The following is a 20750-nucleotide window of genomic DNA, read 5'->3' as shown; positions in this document are numbered from 1 at the left end:
AGCTGTGTCTTAGTATTAATACTGGCAAGATATCGCCAGCTTCCTCTCATAACGTACAACCACTGTGTAAGTCACACCCCATTCACTGAGGTTTCTTTCCATTCTGGGTCTATGGGGAACTGAGCTTTGTAAATTAGGCCTCTGACTTCCCTTCATGCTGGCACCATATTCCCAAGCCATCTGCCAACTTAGTGCCAACGTATGGGCTGCAAAGCCCACAAGTTCATATTCATCTTCTTGCTTCCACCAATGTTGACCCAACCTAGGATTTTCCTCGTGTGTGTTAAAAATGCTGCACATTTATCCAGAGAAAGGTTGTAACACAAGAACACAGAATTTGATGGCAGAGAAGGAAGCACAGGCCCATCCAGTCTGCCCAGGTTGCTTGTGCTGGCAATGCTTTGTCAGCCCTGGCTATCTTCATGTCTTCTGCACTGACCTTGAGAGCTAGTCACAAATATATTAACTTCGTTCAATAAAAAGGCATCATCTGCAACTTTCATTTGTGTGTGTGACTATTTCCTGCCAGAGTACATCCATAAGTAGGCTGAGAACATCCAACATCATTTCAGATGGGAAAGGAAATAATGAGCTACTTTCTATTCATGCAGTATCTTACATAAGAAAATTCCATACTGGGTCAGACCAAGGGTCCATCAAGCCCAGCATCCTGTTTCCAACAGTGGCCAATCCAGGCCATAAGAACCTGGCAAGTACCCAAAAAAAGTCTATTCCATGTTACCATTGCTAATGGCAGTGGCTATTCTCTAAGTCAGAGCTTTCCAAACTTTTCATGTTGGTGACACACTTTTTAGACAAACATAATTTCGTGACACAGTAATTCAGTCTACCAGCAAACCAGAAGTTAAAGGTTAAACGAACAAAATGTATTTCAACAATTTATGTATGTTTCCTTAAATATATACATAAATAAAATGTTTCACAACACAACCTATCTCATAATAAATATTTGCAGGCTTCCACTTCCTCCATGCTGATCTCCTACATTGTGAGATCGGCATAGAGAAAGTGCTACTCTTGCACATTCCCAAAGATTACATGTGCCAATCACTAAAAAGTAATTTTTTTTTTTTACCTTTGCTGTCTGATCTTAGTTTTCTAATCGGTTGGTCACAGGCTTTTTTTTCCATCTTTCCTTTCTTGTTTTTTTTGCCAATTCCTTTTACAGGGTCTTTTTTTCTATTTCTTTTCTCTCCATCTGTCTTCCCTCAAACACACAATCAGGTTCTCATTCTCACACGCTATCTCACACATTCTCACACACACAGGCTCTCACTCACATGCAATCTCACACATCCACAGCTCTCACTCTCACATGCCTCTCTCTCATACATACATACATACATACTGTCTCTCTCGTGTACATGCTGTCTCACTCTCACACACACAGGCTCTCTCACTCCTACATGCTCTCTTGCTCAAGCACAGGCTCTCACTGGCACATGCTGTCCCTCTGCACGGGTTGCCGAAGGATGGGCTCTTCAGAGGCCCTGATCTTCCCTGGCCGTGACATGGGATCTGCAGCGGCCCTGCTATCGGGTTTCCTCCTCTTCTCGGGCTGCCGCGACGTGGGATCCACAGCGGCCCTGCTATCGGGTTTCCTCCTCTTCTCGGGCCGTCGCGACGTGGGATCCGCAACGGCCCATTAATGCTGCTCTTCTTCTGTACGCAGCAGATGCTCCTCCTCCTTCCTGCCCACGCGGCTCCGGCAACGTTTTTCTTCCAGGGCTGCACAGGCAGGAAGGAGGAGGAGTGAACGTGACCCTTTTCTTCGGGCCGTGGTGATGTAAGCTCCACCACTGCCCGCCGATCTTCCTGCTATAGTTCCCTGCTTCCGCCGGCCCTGTAGACCGGGCGACACACCTCCACACTACAGGCAACACACTAATGTGTCCCGACACACACTTTGGAAAGCTCTGCTCTAAGTGAACTTAATAGCAGGTAATGGACTTCTCCTCCAAGAACTTATCCAATCCTTTTTTAAACACAGCTATACTAACTGCACTAACCACATCCTCTGGCAACAAATTCCAGAGTTTAATTGTGCGTTGAGTAAAAAAGAACTTTCTCCGATTAGTTTTAAATGTGCCCCATGCTAACTTCATGGAGTGCCCCCCTAGTCCTTCTATTATTCGAAAGAGTAAATAACCGATTCACATCTACCCGTTCTAGACCTCTCATGATTTTAAACACCTCTATCATATCCCCCCTCAGTCGTCTCTTCTCCAAGCTGAAAAGTCCTAACCTCTTTAGTCTTTCCTCATAGGGGAGCTGTTCCATTCCCCTTATCATTTTGGTTGCCCTTCTCTGTACCTTCTCCATCGCAATTATATCTTTTTTTAGAATTGTACACAGTATTCAAGGTGCGGTCTCACCATGGAGCGATACAGAGTCATTATGACATTTTCCGTTTTATTCACCATTCCCTTTCTAATAATTCCCAACATTCTGTTTGCTTTTTTGACTGCCGCAGCACACTGTACCGACAATTTCAATGTGTTATCCACTATGACGCCTAGATCTCTTTCTTGGGTTGTAGCACCTAATATGGAACCCAACATTGTGTAATTATAGCATGGGATATTTTTCCCTATATGCATCACCTTGCACTTATCTTGAATAAAGACTTGCTCTGAAAACCTCCTGGAAGTGTTCAGGAACTGCAGGGGGTAATATTCAAAGCCATGCGTACGTATAATCCTGATTTTGAGTGTGTAAATGGCTGTGCTAAGACATCCCTGGGCTCAGGTCGCAGAGCACTTTCAGGCTGATGCAATATCGGCGCGCGTTAAAGGGGCGCTCATGATTGAGCACACAACGATCCACCTCTCAGGGTCGCCGAATGCAAAATGAAAAATGGGCTGCTGCAGTAAAAAGGAGGCGCTAGGGGAAACTTCGTGCCGCTGGCACCTCCTCGGCAGAGGGTGCCCAGGAAAGGGTCTGTCAGCCACTTAGGAAAATGGATGCTTAATTTTGGAGTGTGTCTTCCTAACCTGACCACCAGCACACTTATTTTTTTTTAATTCTCCTATTTCGGTTCCTCGGACTTAATATCGCAACAATATTAAGTCAGAGGAACTGAAGAAAGCAACAGAAAAACGGTAATTTCTGCTTTACTGTTATTTTTTTTGGCTCCTGAAGAATTAACGCCTGTTCCGGGCTGGTGTTAATTGTTGCAGGTTAAAATGTGCATGTTGGGTGCATATTTTTGTTTTTTAATTGGTGGTGAATAGCTAATAGCCTCATCAACATGCATTTGCATCTGACGAGCACTATTACCTTTGTCAGGGATTGGACGCACTAAATCCCCTTATAGCATAAGGGCTTTGTCCAACCACGGGTTAAACAGTGCGCTCGGCTGTGCGCACTGTATTGCATCAGCCTAAGAGTTGCAAACCGCATATAGGCGGAGTTTTAAAAAGCCTATGAGTAAATTATTGCCTCCCCCGCTCTGAAGGGGAGGTGTAACTTTATGCAAATTAATCTGCTTCATGTACTCAGGCTCTTAAACATGCAAATTTTGAAAGTAAACTTATGTGCGTAACTTTGCTTTGAAAACCCTTAGTAAAGTCCGCCTGGGAGAAGCACAAACCCGGGAGTTATAAAATGACCCTCTAAAGAGGGTAATTTTCCAAGCCTCTCAGCCGGGTAAACTGGCTGTCTGGAAATAGATGCCCCACCCCCTCCGTCTGGCTACAAGCACACACAGTCTTCCATGGCGGCCTTACTTCTGGCCGGACCACGTGGAGGTGTTCCCAGCGGCGAGTTTCAGTCAGGACAGGAAAACAGTGCAGATGGGTTTGAAAAATCCAACGTATGCCTGTTATTTCCCATAGAAATGTTACTTGCACAGAAAAGCAGGTGCAGAGCCTGTGAGCGTGCTGTAACGCACTCTGAGTACTTTTATTTTTTTGTAATTTATATTACATCTTAGACTGGAGGAGCCTAGGGGCTGTGTGTCAGGGAAGCCAGGGATTAAATCCTGCTGATTCTTCTCAGACAAATGACTTCACCCTCCAGAACACAGACCATGTATTTTCCGTCTTTCATGGCACTTCAGAGTGCATTACATTCAGGTAGAGCAGGTGTTTCCCTGCTTCCACTCTAAGGACCCCAAGCATTTTCCCCATAGACACAGAATGGGAGAAAGAGCCTGACTTACTAAAGGCTACGTTTGTACCTGAGGCAATGGAGGGTGACCGGGCTTGCCAAGGTCATAAGGAGTAGGATCTGAACCCTGGCTCGCAGCTCCCTCCTCCTCTTCTCCACACTTCTTGTCTAGTAGCGAGTAATAAGTTTTAATAAATGAAGAATTTCTGCCTCTGTGTTTTCTTTCTCTTTGAAAATTAAGTGCAAGTTGCATGGATAGAAAGTACCAATTGGCTTTGCACCAAGGTCAAGATTTTCAAATTTGGGACTTGAAAGGTCACAAAAGCAGCACAAAGGTGAAACATGTCAGGAAGACCTGAGAGGTGGGGGTGCAGTTTGGATGGGGAAGGTGGATAAGGTCTTGCACAACGTGGCAGTGGTGGGGTGGAAGGTTTGTTGTCAAATGCACCAGGCTCTTCCCCTTGCTCCTAAACCCAGCCTCTCCCTGCTGCCAGGGGTGTACTTACTTCATTACAGGGTGCAGGGCGGTGGCCAGACTGGCCAGAAAGCTGCGGTTGTAGGTGCAGGAGAAGCTGAGGTTGAGTGTAGGAGCTAACACAAGTCCAGTATAATTTGAAGAAACGTAGAGGACATTTGAGTACGTCATATTCATATCGGTTATCTGAGGAAACAAAAAAGGATGTGAAACCACCCAGCCTCCAATCACATAGGAAGACCCCCAATACAATCCCTCCTTTGAGGCTAACATTAGCCTCCAAGAGACCCAGGTCCTGAGAGCCATAACAGGATTTAGAAGGTGCCAGCAGCTTTTCAGCGCAGGGAAAAAAGCATCAGGAAGGACTCACTGCACGTCTGTTCAATACTTAAGGTGTTTCTGTTTGCCCCGTATTTCCCTGGCAAGGTGATGGTGGGATTACGAATGGAGCCTCAGATTTAACCCGGGTCAGATCCCTGCAGGCGGACCCTGGGGCATTCTCACGCCTGGGGAGTCCATAGCCCCCCCCCCCAAGGATTCCCCACCCCCATTGCAAAAGACGATTTCCCGCTGCCATCAAAATCGGAGCTCAGTTTATTTATTTCGGAGCTTTTATATACCGAGGTTTAGCACTTGGCCTTCACCCCGGTTTACAATAGAACAATTTGTTACATAGAACGGTATAAGGAACATAGAATGGAACAGTTTACATGGAACTGTTTGGAGAATAACGTATAACTAGATTTAAAGGCTTGAACAAGGTCAGGACATTATACAGTAGAACTTTACTAGCTAAAAGGAACTGAGAAAACACAAGTTACTCTGCACAAGATTATTTGGCAAGGAGGTTTGCCCAAAGTTAAGGGGGGAGGAAGGGGGGTAAGACAGGGGGGGTGGGATCGGTAGGGGAGGGGAGAAGGAGAATGGACAGAGGGGGAAGAGGATCTTTGCATTGAGAGGGTGATATGTAAGAGGGGAAAGAGAGAAGAGGGGAGCGGTTAGAGGTGAAAAAGTGGAGGGGGGGAGATCAATAGGAACTCTTAGTGCACTCGTCTTGCATGGGAGATGTTGAAGGTGGGGTAATGAAGTTAGCCTACGCCATCTCTGAATGTTTTGCTGAATAACCAGGTTTTCAGTTCTTTTTTGAAGGATTTGCTGTCGGTTATTGCATTTAGGTATTGTGGTAGGGAGTTCCATAGGTGTGGTCCTGCCATTGAGAATGCTCTGTTTCTCGTGCAGGTGAGCTTAGCCGATGGAAGTGTTGGGATGTCCAGGAGTAGTTTGCTGGTAGTTCTGGTGTGTCTCTGAGGTTTGTGTTGATGGATCATTTTGTAGAGTGAGTTGTTTTCCATTTTGTGTAGACCGTTGTGCACTAGAGTAAGGGTTTTGAATTCGATTCTCTGATCGATTGGGAGCCAGTGAAGACCAGTTTACAATCACCGGGCTCTCTAAATTGCTACAAACACATCCATCGCGTCTCACTGTGTTTCCCCCTGAAAACCACCTGTTAAATATAATCAAGCAGAGGAGACCCGAGAGCCTGTAGCTGTTTCACAGGCACGCCAGCCGCTCGATGGTCCTCCTCCCATATCTTTTCGTGCTAGGAGTGATGTAGCTCAGCGGGATATCGAAAGTGAATGGAATAAACTAAAGTAAAATGAGCCAGCGAGTTACTGGCGTTCTCAGCGCTTGCAGCACTGCCCAGGGCTCGCTGCGTCTGCTCTACAGTGATGGCCGCTGCCTCGGGGGGGGGGGGGGGGCAATTTTTTTTTTTAAGAAACCGTACAATTGCAAACTATTCAGGTGCCTTTAAAGGTGAATTTTAAAAGGGATGCGTGCACACAAAATAGATTGTTGTGAGCCACCTTGATCAGCTCTGTAAGCATGGTATGTGCGGTATTAAAATGCTAAACAAAATGAAATAGCACGTGCACCTCTGATTTCATGAGCCTCACACATACGCACAAGAACCGGTGCGTGGGATAAACTGGTGCGGGGCGTCCCGACAGTTTACATGCAAAATTGCATTTCATAACCAGCGCAAGCGGCACGCATACGGCTGTTACCTGCACTCACTAACTTCTGCCCCTAGGTCAGAATAACTCGCATTATAGCCCATTACTGACTGGGAGCGCAGGCTGACTAACCGAACCTGGAGTTAGACTGGGCAAACTGGGGGCCGAACTGGTAAAACTGGCACCTTCCTTCACACGCATGTTAGAAAATGCACTGACCTGCGCATGTAAAAGCCGACAAATGCTGACAAAAATGCACGAATGACAGTTACGCGTGTAACCACTTAATTAGGAGCACACCTGTGCGTGTGGGACGTATTTTATAAAACGTGCGCGCACTTGCGTGGACGACAAAAAATACGTACGGTGTGCGTGTGGGTTTGAAAGTTACTGGCCCTGCACGTGTACTCGCTTTGCTTCTTTTCAAAACGTACCAATGGGAACGCGTCCGCGTGTTTGCGCTGTTATATGCAGGGAGGGGCTGGAAGCGCACGCTTGCAAATGGAATGTATCTGTGCTGTTTTCCTCTCCCAACCGGGTCTATCCAGTACCGAGCGGTAGGAAGAACTGCGTTAGTGCCCGGCGCACCCGCGGTTGCCGCACGTACAGTGCAGCTCACCTACCGCTCGATCCTGAACTCTAATTTCATGCAAATGCATGCCGCATCTAAGAACGGTCTGTGAAGCGTTAGGCCCGCGCAACCCATTTTACTGGATAGAGCGCCTATACAGTATCCTGGGTGCGCGGGCCTAACGCTTCACGCCACGCTGGTATCTGTCATTTCAAATGTCATTTGAAATGACAGATACCAGGAAGTCGGGTCCGATCGGATGCAAAAGTAAGTTGCTTCGCCGCTGTCATCTCTCTCCCCTCCTCCCGAAGCAGGGCGCGAAAAGCAGCCTTGCTCCGGGAGGAGGGGAGAACAGACTGACAGCGGCGAAGCAAAAAAAAAAAGGGGAGCCACGATACCTTCTTGGCCGGACGGCTGCAAAAGTGGGTCGGGTCCGGGCTGACAGCGGCGAAGCAACTTACGGCGAAGCAACTCTTAGGCCCGCGACAATTTTGGTTTTTTTCCAAAAGCGACTTACTTTTGGGATCTGTCAAGATCCCAAAAGTAAGTTGTTTTTGGACGCCTGCACAACTTACTTTTTTTTTTTTTTTTTTGCAGCAATCAGCGATCGTGGCTCCCGTAGCTCCTCCGGAGGAAGATGGCCGCCTGCACGGGGGAAAGCGTACAATTGGCCGCTGAAGACGTGACGTCACATCCTGTGACGCCAAACGTCGTGACGTCACGTCTTCAGCGGCCAATTGTACGCTTTCCCCCGTGCAGGCGGCCATCTTCCTCCGGAGGAGCTACGGGAGCCACGATCGCTGATTGCTGCAAAAAAAAGTAAGTTGTGCAGGCGTCCAAAAACGACTTACTTTTGGGATCTTGACAGATCCCAAAAGTAAGTCGCTTTTGGAAAAAACCAAAATTGTCGCGGGCCTAAGAGTTGCTTCGCCGCGGGCCTAAGCAAGTTGCTTCGCCGCTGTCAGCCCGGACCCGACCCACTTTTGCAGCCGCCCGGCCAAGAAGGTATCGTCGCTTTTGGAAAAAAAAAAAACCAAAATTGCTTTTGGTTTTTTTTTTCGCTTCGCCGCTAGTGTCTATTCTCCCCTCCTCCCGGAGCAAGGCTGAAAAAGCAGCTCCGGGAGGAGGGAAGAACTGAAGCGGCGAAGCAACTTACTTGCACGGGGGAAAGCGGTCTCCGTGGCAGCCCCAGTCCGGACATCGGAGGGGGGCTGCAACGTTTTTTTCGCTTTTTTTTTTTTTTGGCTTCGGGAGCAGGGGAGAGGACTGGGGCTGCCACGGAGACCGGCACCCATGATCGCGGCCGGGGCAGGTGAGCGGGGGCTGGGGGAAAACTTGCCGCCTACCCTTACCCCTGCCTCTACCGCAGGGGTCAGGGTAGGCGGTAAGTTTGCAGGTTAAACGCGCGACAAAACGGCAGGGAAAAATAGCGATAGTCGGGGCGCGGGTTACGGGATGCTAGGGAATAGCTAATTCGCTCGTTTGCATGCAATATACATGCCGCGTGCGGAAGGGGTTGCCCGGGGAATTTAGGACGCGGTAGGAGTAGGTTAAAGGGGATTTGGGATCGCAGGAAGGGCTAACGCGGCCGGAAGGTGAGTAAAAAGCGGCTTAGGAGCAGGGTAAACGCGGCCGCACTTTACAGGATAGACCTGAACGTAAATGTGACCGCACCCGGGAGCGCCTCTTTATAATGCAGCTTTAGCGCGCACGTGCCGAGCCCCACGTGAGCGATTTTCAGCCGTTTTCCCCTGAGCAAATGGCTTTGAAATTGCTTTGTCCATAAACAGGGACGTAAGCTAAACCGCAACTTACGGGGCGAGTGCGATACTGGGCACTAAACTGCATCTTAAAGGTACAGCACAGGAGGCGAGACCCTCTGGAGCTCGGGTGCAGCCTTGTGCTGGGGCTCAGCCAAGGTACCGAAAGGACGAGGATCCACGTGAAAGAAGAGAAGACTGTGCAATTTTTTAATTACCCATGTAAAATAGGGGGGCTGAAAATTATCCTGCCCCTTCTACAGGTAAAGGGGCAGGGAGAGGGTGGAACCGGCCGACAGCACACAGAGGATTCCCTTTTGAAATGCAGGCCCGTGGTATGAGCTGCGGACTTTGTCCCTGCTGCAGAGTGGGTGCTCACGTACCCTCAGCACGGTCGGCCCCTGCATTTTTAAACTCTGCTGGGGTGATAACGTATTTGCAGCCCTGCGTGAGGGGGGGGGGGGGGGGGTGTTAAATTGCCTCGATAATCACTAAAATGTTATTGATTATGGCAATAGCCACGGAAGTGCATGGATTGGATGTGATAAGGGGCGTGAAGACACAGACACAATCATCCTGCTTTATTCATCGCTTCCCTTTGCAGATGAGCGGGAATGTGAGACCCAGTTTAGAAATTAAGAGGACAAATCTTCAAGGTCATTTCCATCGGAAAAGAGCAGCTCACGGACATACACCGGCTGCCTAACAATGACCCTCCCTGAATCCTGCTAAAAGCACGCAGGTCATTCAACAGCACGCAGACTTTCAGCTGCAGTTCCCTGGGGACGCGCTTTCTGCAGGATTGAAAAATAACAGGCGTGGATTGTGTTTTCAGTCTATTGGCACAGTCTCCTTCCAAAATCTTCCTGTACGAAAAGTAGGTACCAGAGCCTGAGGTTGCTCCATGCCCACGGCAGGTTTAAGTGGAACGCCCGAGGGCCTGCACTCTGTGGAAGCTGGGGGGCGAAGTCTTATCCTGCTAAGGATCTCGGGTGAAAGGCTGGAAAAAGGCAAAGTGGAAACTGCGGTCCTGTCTTCAAATGTGAAAACCAAGACGTGGAGCTTCAGGAATTGAAAACGAAGAGTAACCAGGAGCAAGGCAGTAAAAAGGCTGCACAGCCTGAGCAATGCCAGTTAAAGAGGCAAATTCAGATATGTAAACCGGCCTGATGTGAATTCTATTCGTGAAGTCCGGTATAGAAATATATAATAAATAAATAAATATGTGTTCGGAAAATAATTCTTTTCTGCTGCTTTCATTAGAGCCTGATTTTCAAAACCAATTATGCATGTAGATGAGCCTCTGAAAACTGCCGGGATGGAGGGAGCGGGTGTGGTTTGCGCATGTACTGTTAACATACACTGGAAGGAGGAATTCTGGGAGAGCGGGGCTGAGGCAGGGATAGCATTTGTGTGCATAGCAGGTGTAAATGTGTGCACATAGGCTGCACTACGTTCCCAATTTTTCAAAGTTGACCAGCATAAAATTCAGGATAAAGTCATTATGCTTATTGAATTTGGGATGTTGGGCTGCAGGCAGGACACCTCCCATTTTACTGCATTTTTAATTGGGAATAACGTAATCTGATTATTTCTACAAGGATTACACAAACTCCAGCAACACTTCTTCCTGGCCCACATGCTCTTGAATTAATTGTTTTAGGTTCACATTTAGAGTAATTAGCTTACCTGCATCTCAGTCCCACAGGTTTGATTGATAGGCAACACCTGCATTGAATACACAGACATATTGTTCACTGTGTCCAGGTACACATTTCTGCACTCTGTAGAGTCGTTCGTCAGTTGCAGGGTTGATGGGTCGTAGGAGAACCACTGCAGTGCACACTTGCTGATGGAGAGTATCATTACTGATGACAGACAGGTCACGTTGGGGCTGAGGTCGTTGATTGCTGAAACAGAAAATTCCCTGTCACAACGTGGCCGACCGCCAGGAGTACAGGTTCTCTCTTGTGCAAAACATGTCCATCCCGGGGGATCCCCCTGGAAGACTTCTCTTCCTCTGCTTTACTTACAATTATGGAGACCAGATGGCTCCATTTTCAAGGGGGACTGGTTATGCAACTACTAGTTCTGTCCCATAGCATGCAGGGAGATGTAGTCCTACTTATCCTAGGAAACCCAGTAGGAGTATCAGAAATACATCTCTCTGCATGCAGTGGGGTAAACCCAGAACTGACTCAGCTTGTCCCCTTGGATATGAAGCTATATCAGTGTTTCCCAATCCTCTACTAGAGGCACACCCAGCCAGTCGGTTTTTCAGGATTGCCAAATGACTATGCATGAGATAGATTTGCACACCCTGGGTCTGCAGTATATGCATCTCTCTCTCTCATTATGGAAATCCTGAAAACCAGAGTGGTTAGATGTGTCTTCAGGAGAGGATTGGCAAACGCTGGGTTATATGATCACCTTATTTATGATCCCGGTCATACGTACTTCTCCCTCCCGTCTCTGACTTCCCTGGCATTCCACCCTCTGTTCTCCTGTGGTGTCACTGGATGAACCCCAGCCAAGTGATAGATAAAACCTCTGGTAGAGTCAGAGTGAGTGTGACTGTGAGTGGTGGGGAGAGGACTACTTCTTACGCCTTTTCTCCATCTCTTGCCCCACCTTGTTCTGTTCTGGACACCAAATCTACAAAATGACATTGATAAGGTTGGGGCAATTCAGAAGAGGCCAGGAAAATGGTGCCTGGCCTGCACTATCAGCCATAATCAGAGAGACCGAGAGAGGAAATGGTGCACACTCTCTGGAAGAAGGAAGAGAAACAAACATTCAGGTATGTAGCAGGCCTTGAGGAAGAACCGGAAGGAAGCATTTAGCACAGAATGAAAAGTTCAAGGACAAGAGGTCATCACATGACGCTGAAGGGGGAAGGAGGCTCAGAAGTACAAAATACACTTTCACGAGAGGGTGGTGGACACCGGGAACAACTTCCAGCAGAGCTTACGGGGCAGAATTCAAGCATGCGTGACCCAGACGCAAACGGACCTTAGTGGTGGAGGGAAGGAGGGAGGGAGCAGAGCGCAGATGGAGTAAGACCTGTGACAGCACTGTAGGCAGGTACAAATGGGCAGGTAAGGTGGATGAAATGGTCCCTTTCTGACAATACCTTCTAGGTTTCTCTGCTACCTATGTACACTTAGGGCAGTGAGACCCTGCAGGCTTTTAACACGAACAGAGCTCCTTAACTCCTTCCCATGGCTCCTCTCCAGTGAAGCATCTCCTCTAATACAGAGACCTGACCCCTCCCTTCCTTTGGCAGAAGGTCTCAAGGAACCCATGACAGGAGACAGCATACCAGATAGGTGTGGGAATACCAGAAGAAGGAGGGAGAGACTGGCACAGGGAGGGAAGGAGAGGGAGGATCAGACTTACTGGCGTTCTGATACATGGTGAGGTTGCACTGGCAGACTGCGCTTCCACTCACATTAGCGCAAATTTCATCCTGTTGACACGGCGGAGCACAATTCAACTCAGCTGGGAAGGGAAACACAGCAGGCGGTCAGTGAGAGAGCAGGACGGCTGAAGGAAGACGTTTCCGTGCATTACCAGGCAGGAGGATTTGAAAGTGTGTTTGTAGCACTGTTTGAGGGCAGAAGGCTTGGTAATTGGCTTTCAACTCAGTTTGCTAAGTGGCTTCCTCTCCTCCTCTGAAGCCACTTAAAAGAAGCATAAACAGAGAACTGAAGCAAAGTGACTCTTACCCTTGACAGAAATTAATTTTTCTTCGAGAAGGAAGCTGAGCAGAGGATGGGAAATCTAGGTGCGGTTTAGTTTTAATACCGTTATTCCACTTTTCCATCAAATAATCAGATGAAACTATAAAAGGAGCCAGTAGCCCCTCCCGATGGCTGGGTAGCAGTGCTGTGTGCTGACCCTCGGAAGACCTCGCCTCGCCAGCTCAGGTCTGTTAGGTGGGCAGGGCTGCGCCTGGGGGATGCTGAGGAGGGAGGGGAGTCACAGCCATCGCTCAATGGCGACACCCAGTGGTCAGACTCAGGGCCCAGGACCGCAGGACTGTCACTGCAGCGACCGGGTCTTTCATGTAGGGAAATATCATCAGACAGTTGTTACTGTGACTCACAGAGCCGGAGCCCAGAGGCAGCGAAAGGAGGCGAGAACTGCAGGCTCCCCACCACCACCAATGAAGCTGTCTATAGAAGTTATAATTTAGAAGTTGGTTTGTAATTTTGAGCAATTTAATCTCTGTAAAATGCCTTTCATAAAAAGCTCTGTGATCTTTATCATTATTGGTTTGATGCATTAAAGTAATAAAATGAATTTCACCAGTTACAAGATGAAGGGGTTCATGTGCAGAGCTGACCTCCCTAAACCAGTCCTGGGGACCCATCATCTTCACTCTATGTAAATGAGCTCAATTTGCATGTGCTGTAATCTAATATATGCTAATTTGTCTCATGCATATTTAGTATGGATAAACTGAAAACCAGACTAGCTGTGGGGTCAGCAGGAAAGATTGAAAAGCCCTGCTTTGAGAGGGTAAATAATAAGGTATGCGCGTAACCCTTTTAAAACACCCCTGCGCGCTCCAAGCCTATTTTGCATAGGCTTCCGGCACACGCAAAGCCCCGGGATGTGCCTAAGTCCCGGGGCTTTCCTGGGTGGGCGTGTCGGGGGGGCGTGATGCAGCCGGCGCGTCATCCGGGGGCAGCACCGCGGGCATGGTTTTGGCTCGGGGGCATTCTGGGGGCATGGCCACGGCCTCTGGACCAGAACATGGCGCGTGGCAGCTGGCCCGGTGCGCACAAAGTTACGCCTGCCTCAAGCAGGCGTAACTTTTGCGACAGAGGTGTGTGTGTGTGGGGGGGGGGGTTTAGATAGGACCAGGGGGGTGGGTTAGGTAGGGGAAGGTGGGGGGAGGCGGAGGGAACAGGCAGCGTGCACAGGGCTCGGCGCACGTAGGTTGCACAAATGTGCACCCCCTTGCGCGCGCCGACCCTGGATTTTATAAGATACGCGCGTATCTTATAAAATTCAGGGTACTTTTGTTTGTGCCTGGTGCGCAAACAAAAGTATGCACGCATGTAGATTTATAAAATCTACCCCAAAGTGCACTGAAGCTGCCTCAGGTCTGTATGTTTGTTTTCCCATACAAAACCCTATATGGGGATGTAATAAGGGTTTTGTGCATGGGAAAAAAAAGTGTGTACGAATGCGCTTACAGACCCGTAAATTTCCCTGCATGCTAATGGCATGCAAAGGAGGCGATTAGCTAATCATAGGCAATGCAGGGAGCTGCGCTAATGCTAGTGTGGGCTTTTTACCATCACGGTCAGGGCGTGAATTAAGTGTCACCGTAGACTCGGGGGGCCTATGTTGGCTTCCGAGCATCCTGAAAACCACCTAGCTGAATGCCTATCTTGGCAGCCGAGTGACCAGCTTAGCTAGGCGCTTTTCTGGGCGTCAAAATGGCCAGCTTAGGTAGGTGCTTCCCTAGCCGCTTTTGGTGACGTCCGAGCAGCCAGATTTGCGACCAGCTGAGCTCAGTGCCTGAATGGCCAGAATCACGGCCAGAAGAGCACCTAGCTCAGTGCCTGAGCGGTAAGATTAGTTAGGTGCCTTTCTGAGTGCTCAATTGCATAGATTTGTGACCATCTAAGCGCCTTCCTCAGCGTCTGAGCGGCAACATTTGCTAGGCACCTTTCTGGGCATCAGAGCATCCATATTCACTCCTGGCTGAGTGCCTATGTCAGCACCTGAGCATCCAGATTGGTGCCCAACTGAGCACCTATCTCGCTGCTTTGCCAGTGTGAATTAGCATCCATGAAAATATTTGCCATGTTTTCTACAGCACAGTTATTTGAAATATTAAAAATACTTTTCAGGGTCATACTTTCACTTAATAGGGAAACCAGTTCGCTCACTCGCTTTTATGTGCAGATTATCAGTACGGGTTTTGAGTGCGGATGTTATCGCTTATTACACAGACTCTTACCGCGCTTAGGTACGCATATTTTTCTGTATGTGCACGGATTTCTGCGTGCAAATCATTTGCATAATTTATGTTTTTTACAACCCACAGAAGCATCTTCGGCTGCGTGCAGTGATCAAAACCTGTGCTCATAACTAGCGCCTGTTTTGGCGCGGGTCTTATTACATCGGCCCCAAAGTGTGTCCACGCCCCAACTCCACCCTCCCAGAACGCCTCTTTACAGTGCACACGTGTAAGAAATGCACAGCTCCTCTACCCCTGGCAGTTTCCAAAAAACCATTTACGGGCATAAAATCGGAATTTCTGCACTTAAATCCTTTTGAAAACTACCCAGCACGAAGGGTTTCCTCTCCGTTTGTGATCACTTCATTTCAGCTCAAAGGGCTCGTTTCTCTAAACTTCATTCCCCCTGACACAGAAGCAGGTCCTAAGACACGTCCCATTTTTACTTTATAAATATCTCATCAAGATGGAAATCTCAACTGTAGTAATAAGAAAAACAGCAAAATATTACAGTAATGCCTTTCAGGAGTGTTGTTCAGAATCAGAGATGAACAATAAGTGCAGAAAGAAGGTGAATGAAAATCAAGCCACAAACATTTAACAGCAGAAAACAAAAACTAACTAAAATGTGCCCGTGAATAAATCAGAAATGATTATATGTAATTCACGTGTTTTCACATGAAATCCCCTGCCAGGGCCCAGAGTCCCAGCTCCCTCCTGCAGTGTCTATCATCAAACCCAGCCTGAGCTTCCCTGGGCCCCCTCCCCAATCCCTGGCCCTAAATTCCCCAGGCCTGAGACTCACGTGCGCAGCATTTCAGGTCCGGGTACCAGTAGAGGCCCGCGGGGCAGCAGACGCTGGAATTCGCTGGACAGGAGGAGCCGGGGTCAGGAATGCAGGGGTCCAGGTTATTACAGATGCATCCATTCGCGTCACAGCCCCCTGCACAGGCAGGGTCAGAGCACAGGAGGACGCCGTTAGCTGCGGAGAGAGGAGGCAGGGTCAGAGGGAGACTCAGAAACAGGGCAGCGCCCGGGAGCTTCCAGCCCGAGGAGGCTCGGGCACGAGAGATCCAAAGTTAAACAAGGAACTGAGCGAGGAAAATCAGCGCAAAGCGCACGAAGGTGGATGCAAAGCGCTCGCAATGCGATGCAGGCAAAGCTGGAAGCGGAGAGCTCCGGGCAGGTCCTGATCTGAAGCCGGGGAGAGGGTGAGGGCTGCTGCTAGGTGACAGGGGGTGATTCACGCTTGCCCCTTCCTGTGGATTGCGAACTTCGGGGATGTGCAAAAAATCACGCACGGGACTGAGCCCAGTATCCCCACCCCCTCCCCATGCCGGCCGAATATCTGTTTTGCCGAACGGGAATAATAAAAACTCGTGATCCACACGATCCATCTATCTGCGGACATTTAGCTGTTAATGTGGCTCAGAAAACTTTGTGCCAGAAAGGACCACAGGCAGGAGCCAGACCCTTCCCTCCGAGGTTCAGCCTCCTCCAAGGCTGTTCACTAGCGAAGGCTTGGGAGGTCGCTGCATTCAAACAGCATCTCAGGAGGCCCCGCAGTGCTACAGTCCTAGCGCTACAGCGTCAGAGCCACTCACTGATTAGCCCAGCAGCGCCCCTCTCCCTCCCCCGCACTAGGAATGAATCCTGAAAATAACAAACTCTTACCATTTTATTTATCTTGCAGTGCCTGGCTTACCTTCTCCCCTCCATGAAGCCTTCCCTTTCCTTCAGCCTCATGTCAAGCAACGTTCACCCTCTGACTGCCTTCTGACCCCCCAGCGCCGCTCCAGATGTCTCCCAGCCGGAATCAGGCAGGGCCGGTGCTAGGGCACATCGCGCTCCCCCTCCTCCCTATCTCCAGGAACTCTCTCCTCCTTTACCTCCCCCTCTCTGATATTGATCTTTTCCTTTCCTCTCATTTCTCTGCCTCTCTGCTCACTCATAAGTAGATTTCACTCCATCCTTCTTCTCCTTCAGGTCTGGCTATAAAATATTTTCACCTCCTTAACTCTCCCTTCCATTGTCCCCTCTGAGTCCTCCTTCTCTCCCCTCCATTCTCTGGATATCTCACTCCACTGTATTTACCCCACAACTGCTGCCTCCTTCCTGAATCATTCCTACCCAGCTTTTGTTTCCCCCTCCCTCTCTTCTTCCCATCCTCCCTCTATGTCTCTTACCCCGTTGTGCTTTCCAGATCCCACAATCTCTGTTTTCATCTCTCACCTACCAGTGTCAGCTTCCAATCTCTTCCCCTCGTTGTCGCCTCCTCCTCATTCCCCAGACTCCTGTCTTTCACCATTTTTTAGTCCCCCATTTATTTATTTATTTATTTATTTAGAGTTTTTCTATACCGGCATTCGTGATTAGAAACCACATCATGCCGGTTTACATATTTCCACCCTCTGCCCTCACCCCATACCCAGTTCTCATCCCCTCACCAACTCAAGCTCCTTGCATGGCACTCACCCTCTCCACTGCCTGCAGTTCCCTTCTTCTGCTATCTCATGTCCTCTCTACCTCTTCATCATCTCTGTCCTAATCCCTAATCCCCTTCCAGCTCCATCCATCCCCATGATGTCACTCTCTCTCTGACTTCCCTTCTTTTGTCTACTTCACCCCAGTCCCCTTTACACTCTCAATATTCCCTCCATCCAGTGCTCCTCTCTCCTGTGCTCTGCCAGTCCAAGTCCTCACTCTGCTTTTCCTCTCTCCCTATTCCTCAAACCTGGATCCTCTCTTCCACTTCATGTCCCTATGTGAAGTCCTCCCTCCGTCTCCCTGCTGCCCATCCCATTTAAAGTATCTCTGTCCCTCCTCCCCCTCCCCACCCCATGTAAGTCTCCCTACACACAGTCTTCCTTCCCCTGCCTGCACCAGCTCATGTATAGGTTCCCTCTGAGTTCCCCCATTGGCCCATAGGATATAGGTCTCCTGCTCTGTGCCCCCAGTACCTGGTATTTTCCATCCCACTCCCTCCCTCTGTTGCTGTATTTTCAGCTCTGCTTTGGGACCCAGTGGCCAACAGAAGCGGCACTTATTAGCACATCACCTATCTCTGTTGCATGGGGCCAGCCTCACAGATTTTACAGTGAGATACCATAATTTCCCAGCTCATAGACAGGCCGATACAGTACAGTGCGCTCCGACGGAGCGCACTGTTAGCCTGCTATTGGACGCGCGTTTTCCCTTACCCTTATTCAGTAAGGGGAGGAAAACATGTGTCCAACCCACGGCACCTAATAGCGCTCTCAACATGCAAATGCATATTGATGGCCCTATTAGGTATGCGCGCGGGATATCATGGTGATATTAAGTCGGAGGTCCCGAAGAGTAAAAAAAGTTAAAAAAAATTTTTTTGAATTCGGCCTGCAGCTGTTGGGCCGAAAACTGGATGCTCAATTTTGCCGGCGTCCGGTTTCCGAGCCCGTGGCTGTCAGCGGGCTCGAGAACCGACGCCGGCATAATTGAGCGTCGGCTGTCAAACCCGCTGACAGCCGCCACTCCGGGTCAAAAGGAGGCGCTAGTGTCCCTAGCGCCTCCTTTTGCCCATTTCTACAGCACCACCTAATTTGCATACTGAATCGCGCGCACCGGCAAGGGGCCGGTGCGCGCGCTGGGAGAGCGGGCATTCGTCCGCTCTCCCGCGGACTTTACTGAATCGGCCTGAGAGTGAGTCCAGCCCAGCATGGCAGAGGAAGCTGGCATGGTATTAGGCAATAGGCACTGAGCTTCCTAGAACCTGGGCATGGCAAAGGAGTATGGAGTCACATCTGGTCCCCCAGCTCTTAGAGAGGCTTCACCTTTTGCAGTATCATCTTATACTGGCTTCCCAAGATCACCATCACTGCAGACAAACAGACAATGCTGGCAGCTTACAAGTCACAAGGCACCCCAGGCAACCACCCAGCTCATCCTACCTAAAGACCAGCCCTGGAATCATACCAGCACCCATAGTCTCCCGGGATCTGCTGATTTGCCCTAAGCCCTGCACCCCCAAAGGTCATTCCTCACAGCATTTGCTAATGCATTCAGACCCCCACCAGCACTGCTCAGCAGAAGAGCCAACACTGCAACTCCTCCATCCATAAGAGCAGGGAGCTACCAGCAGGTCCAATCCCTTCCTTATAAAGCCACAAATGGATGATTGAACATCAGCAGGCATGCAGCCCCAAATAATGCCCTCTTCATTGGTGATAGTGCTTAATTATACCTTAAATACCAGGCTAAATTCATTGGCACACGGTTTTATGGGTTGCTGCTGTCTTTTCAGTTTCTGATCATTTTAAAGACATTTTCAGCAGCTGTGCCTGTCTTGGCATTTTCAGGAATTAAATAAAGAAACTTACTTGCTTGATCTGTTGGAATAAAACAGAAAAAAAGATGAAATGTTAAAATGTTCAAAATGTAAAATGTTAGCAAAAAAATGTTTTTAGAAACATAAAGGAGATGGGATATTTTTTTGGAGAATGTCATAGCAGCTATTGAAGGATTGGAGGATATCCCGATTCTGCTATTCCCAGCAAGTGCTGGATGGTAAGCTCATAATATTTCTCTCTCAGATTTCGTTATCTACCACTCTCCCTTCCATTACCCCAAAGCAGGGGGATTGTCCTGCACAGCGCTGCCACACTAATTACATATGCCAGTAATAAATATCCATTATCCTCTCTCTCTCTATATATATTGCACCATGAATTCATTGATACCTGGTTATAGCATGTGAGAAATTCCTCAGCTGTCACACATCTCACACCTCAGGCTAGAACTCTTCTCCCTAATAGTGCAAACCTCAACTCTTTCTAATAAAAAGAAAACTTAAAAGAGATACTCACTAACACAGGTAGCAGCTCCTGCAAAGAGAGTTAAGAGATTCATTAGTGTCTGATTTCTGTGCAGGAATAAATCTTCTATTGTAAAATGAGGAGATAACATGAGAAGAACAGATCAATGGATAAATCCAGTCCTGCTGACCTGCTGAATCCAGGCTCTGGGAGGTGCCCACAGAGTAATGCAGCATCACATGAGGTCCAGCTCTTACCTGCTTCTCTTAGGACAGCCAGGAGGAGGATTCCCAGCAGAAGATGCATTTTCAGGCTCAATGATAAAGAAATTATGATACAAGAATGGAACTAGTAGTGCTGTGGGTTTAGGAGCTCCTGAGTGAGGACACAGGGTAACTGCTCCTCTCGCTGTGTAACAGGAGGGTGTCTGCTCTCTCACTGCTTTTATACACAGCAGGGCTGCAGGGAGTATGACAGGAGCAGGGTGTAGGATGGTGATATTTGATCTCTGCCACGCAACCTTTCTGGTGTTATCAGGAGCTTGTCGGCCTGGTTCTTCTACACTTAAACATACTTTCTGCACAGGGGGACGGTCACAGCATTGCAGAGCCTTAGCCCTCCAGGCATTAGGCTCTAATCCCTTGTGTGGAATGAGCCGGAGGTCTCAGTCCAGCTCCAGGAGCCATTGCAGAAGTGTTCACATCGCAGCTTCTTTTGGATTCCCGTGATTCTGTGAATTCTGCCGCATCCTCATCACTGACTTGTGAAAAGGACACCATGAAAGAGAGAGGTCACAGGCCCAGGCCAGATTGCTTCCTCCGTGAGCAGCAAAGACCTATGAGGTGCCACCAGGGGACCAGGCTAGCGAAGTCACCCTCTGTCTCTGGCAGTAATCAATACCAAGTCTGTAAGCCTCAGTGATCAGTGCCAGAGCAATGGGGTGGCAAAATGTAATTATTTATTTTAATTTATTCCATTTTATATTCTGCCAGTTCCAAATCCAAGGCGGATTACAGCTTTACATTCAT

General features: G+C 48.7%; 1 protein-coding gene across 1 annotated transcript in view; it reads right to left on the bottom strand.

Annotated features, from left to right (window-relative positions):
• The window catches only part of LOC115100572 (pancreatic secretory granule membrane major glycoprotein GP2-like), a 29904-nt gene extending 9876 nt beyond the window's left edge, over positions 1-20028 (bottom strand). The window contains exons 1-6 of the mRNA XM_029619090.1: positions 19980-20028; positions 19288-19296; positions 15738-15914; positions 12352-12453; positions 10642-10862; positions 4638-4792 (exon numbers count right to left, since the gene is read on the bottom strand). Of these exons, the coding sequence (XP_029474950.1) occupies positions 4638-4792; positions 10642-10862; positions 12352-12453; positions 15738-15914; positions 19288-19296; positions 19980-20028 (713 nt within the window). The remainder of the gene's footprint in view (positions 1-4637; positions 4793-10641; positions 10863-12351; positions 12454-15737; positions 15915-19287; positions 19297-19979) is intronic.
• Positions 20029-20750: the final 722 nt, after the last annotated feature.

Source organism: Rhinatrema bivittatum, chromosome 11, assembly GCF_901001135.1.
Source record: "Rhinatrema bivittatum chromosome 11, aRhiBiv1.1, whole genome shotgun sequence".
NCBI lineage: Eukaryota > Metazoa > Chordata > Amphibia > Gymnophiona > Rhinatrematidae > Rhinatrema > Rhinatrema bivittatum.
The sequence above is the reverse complement of the archived record's forward strand: the minus strand, read 5'-3'. Positions and strand labels throughout refer to the sequence as shown.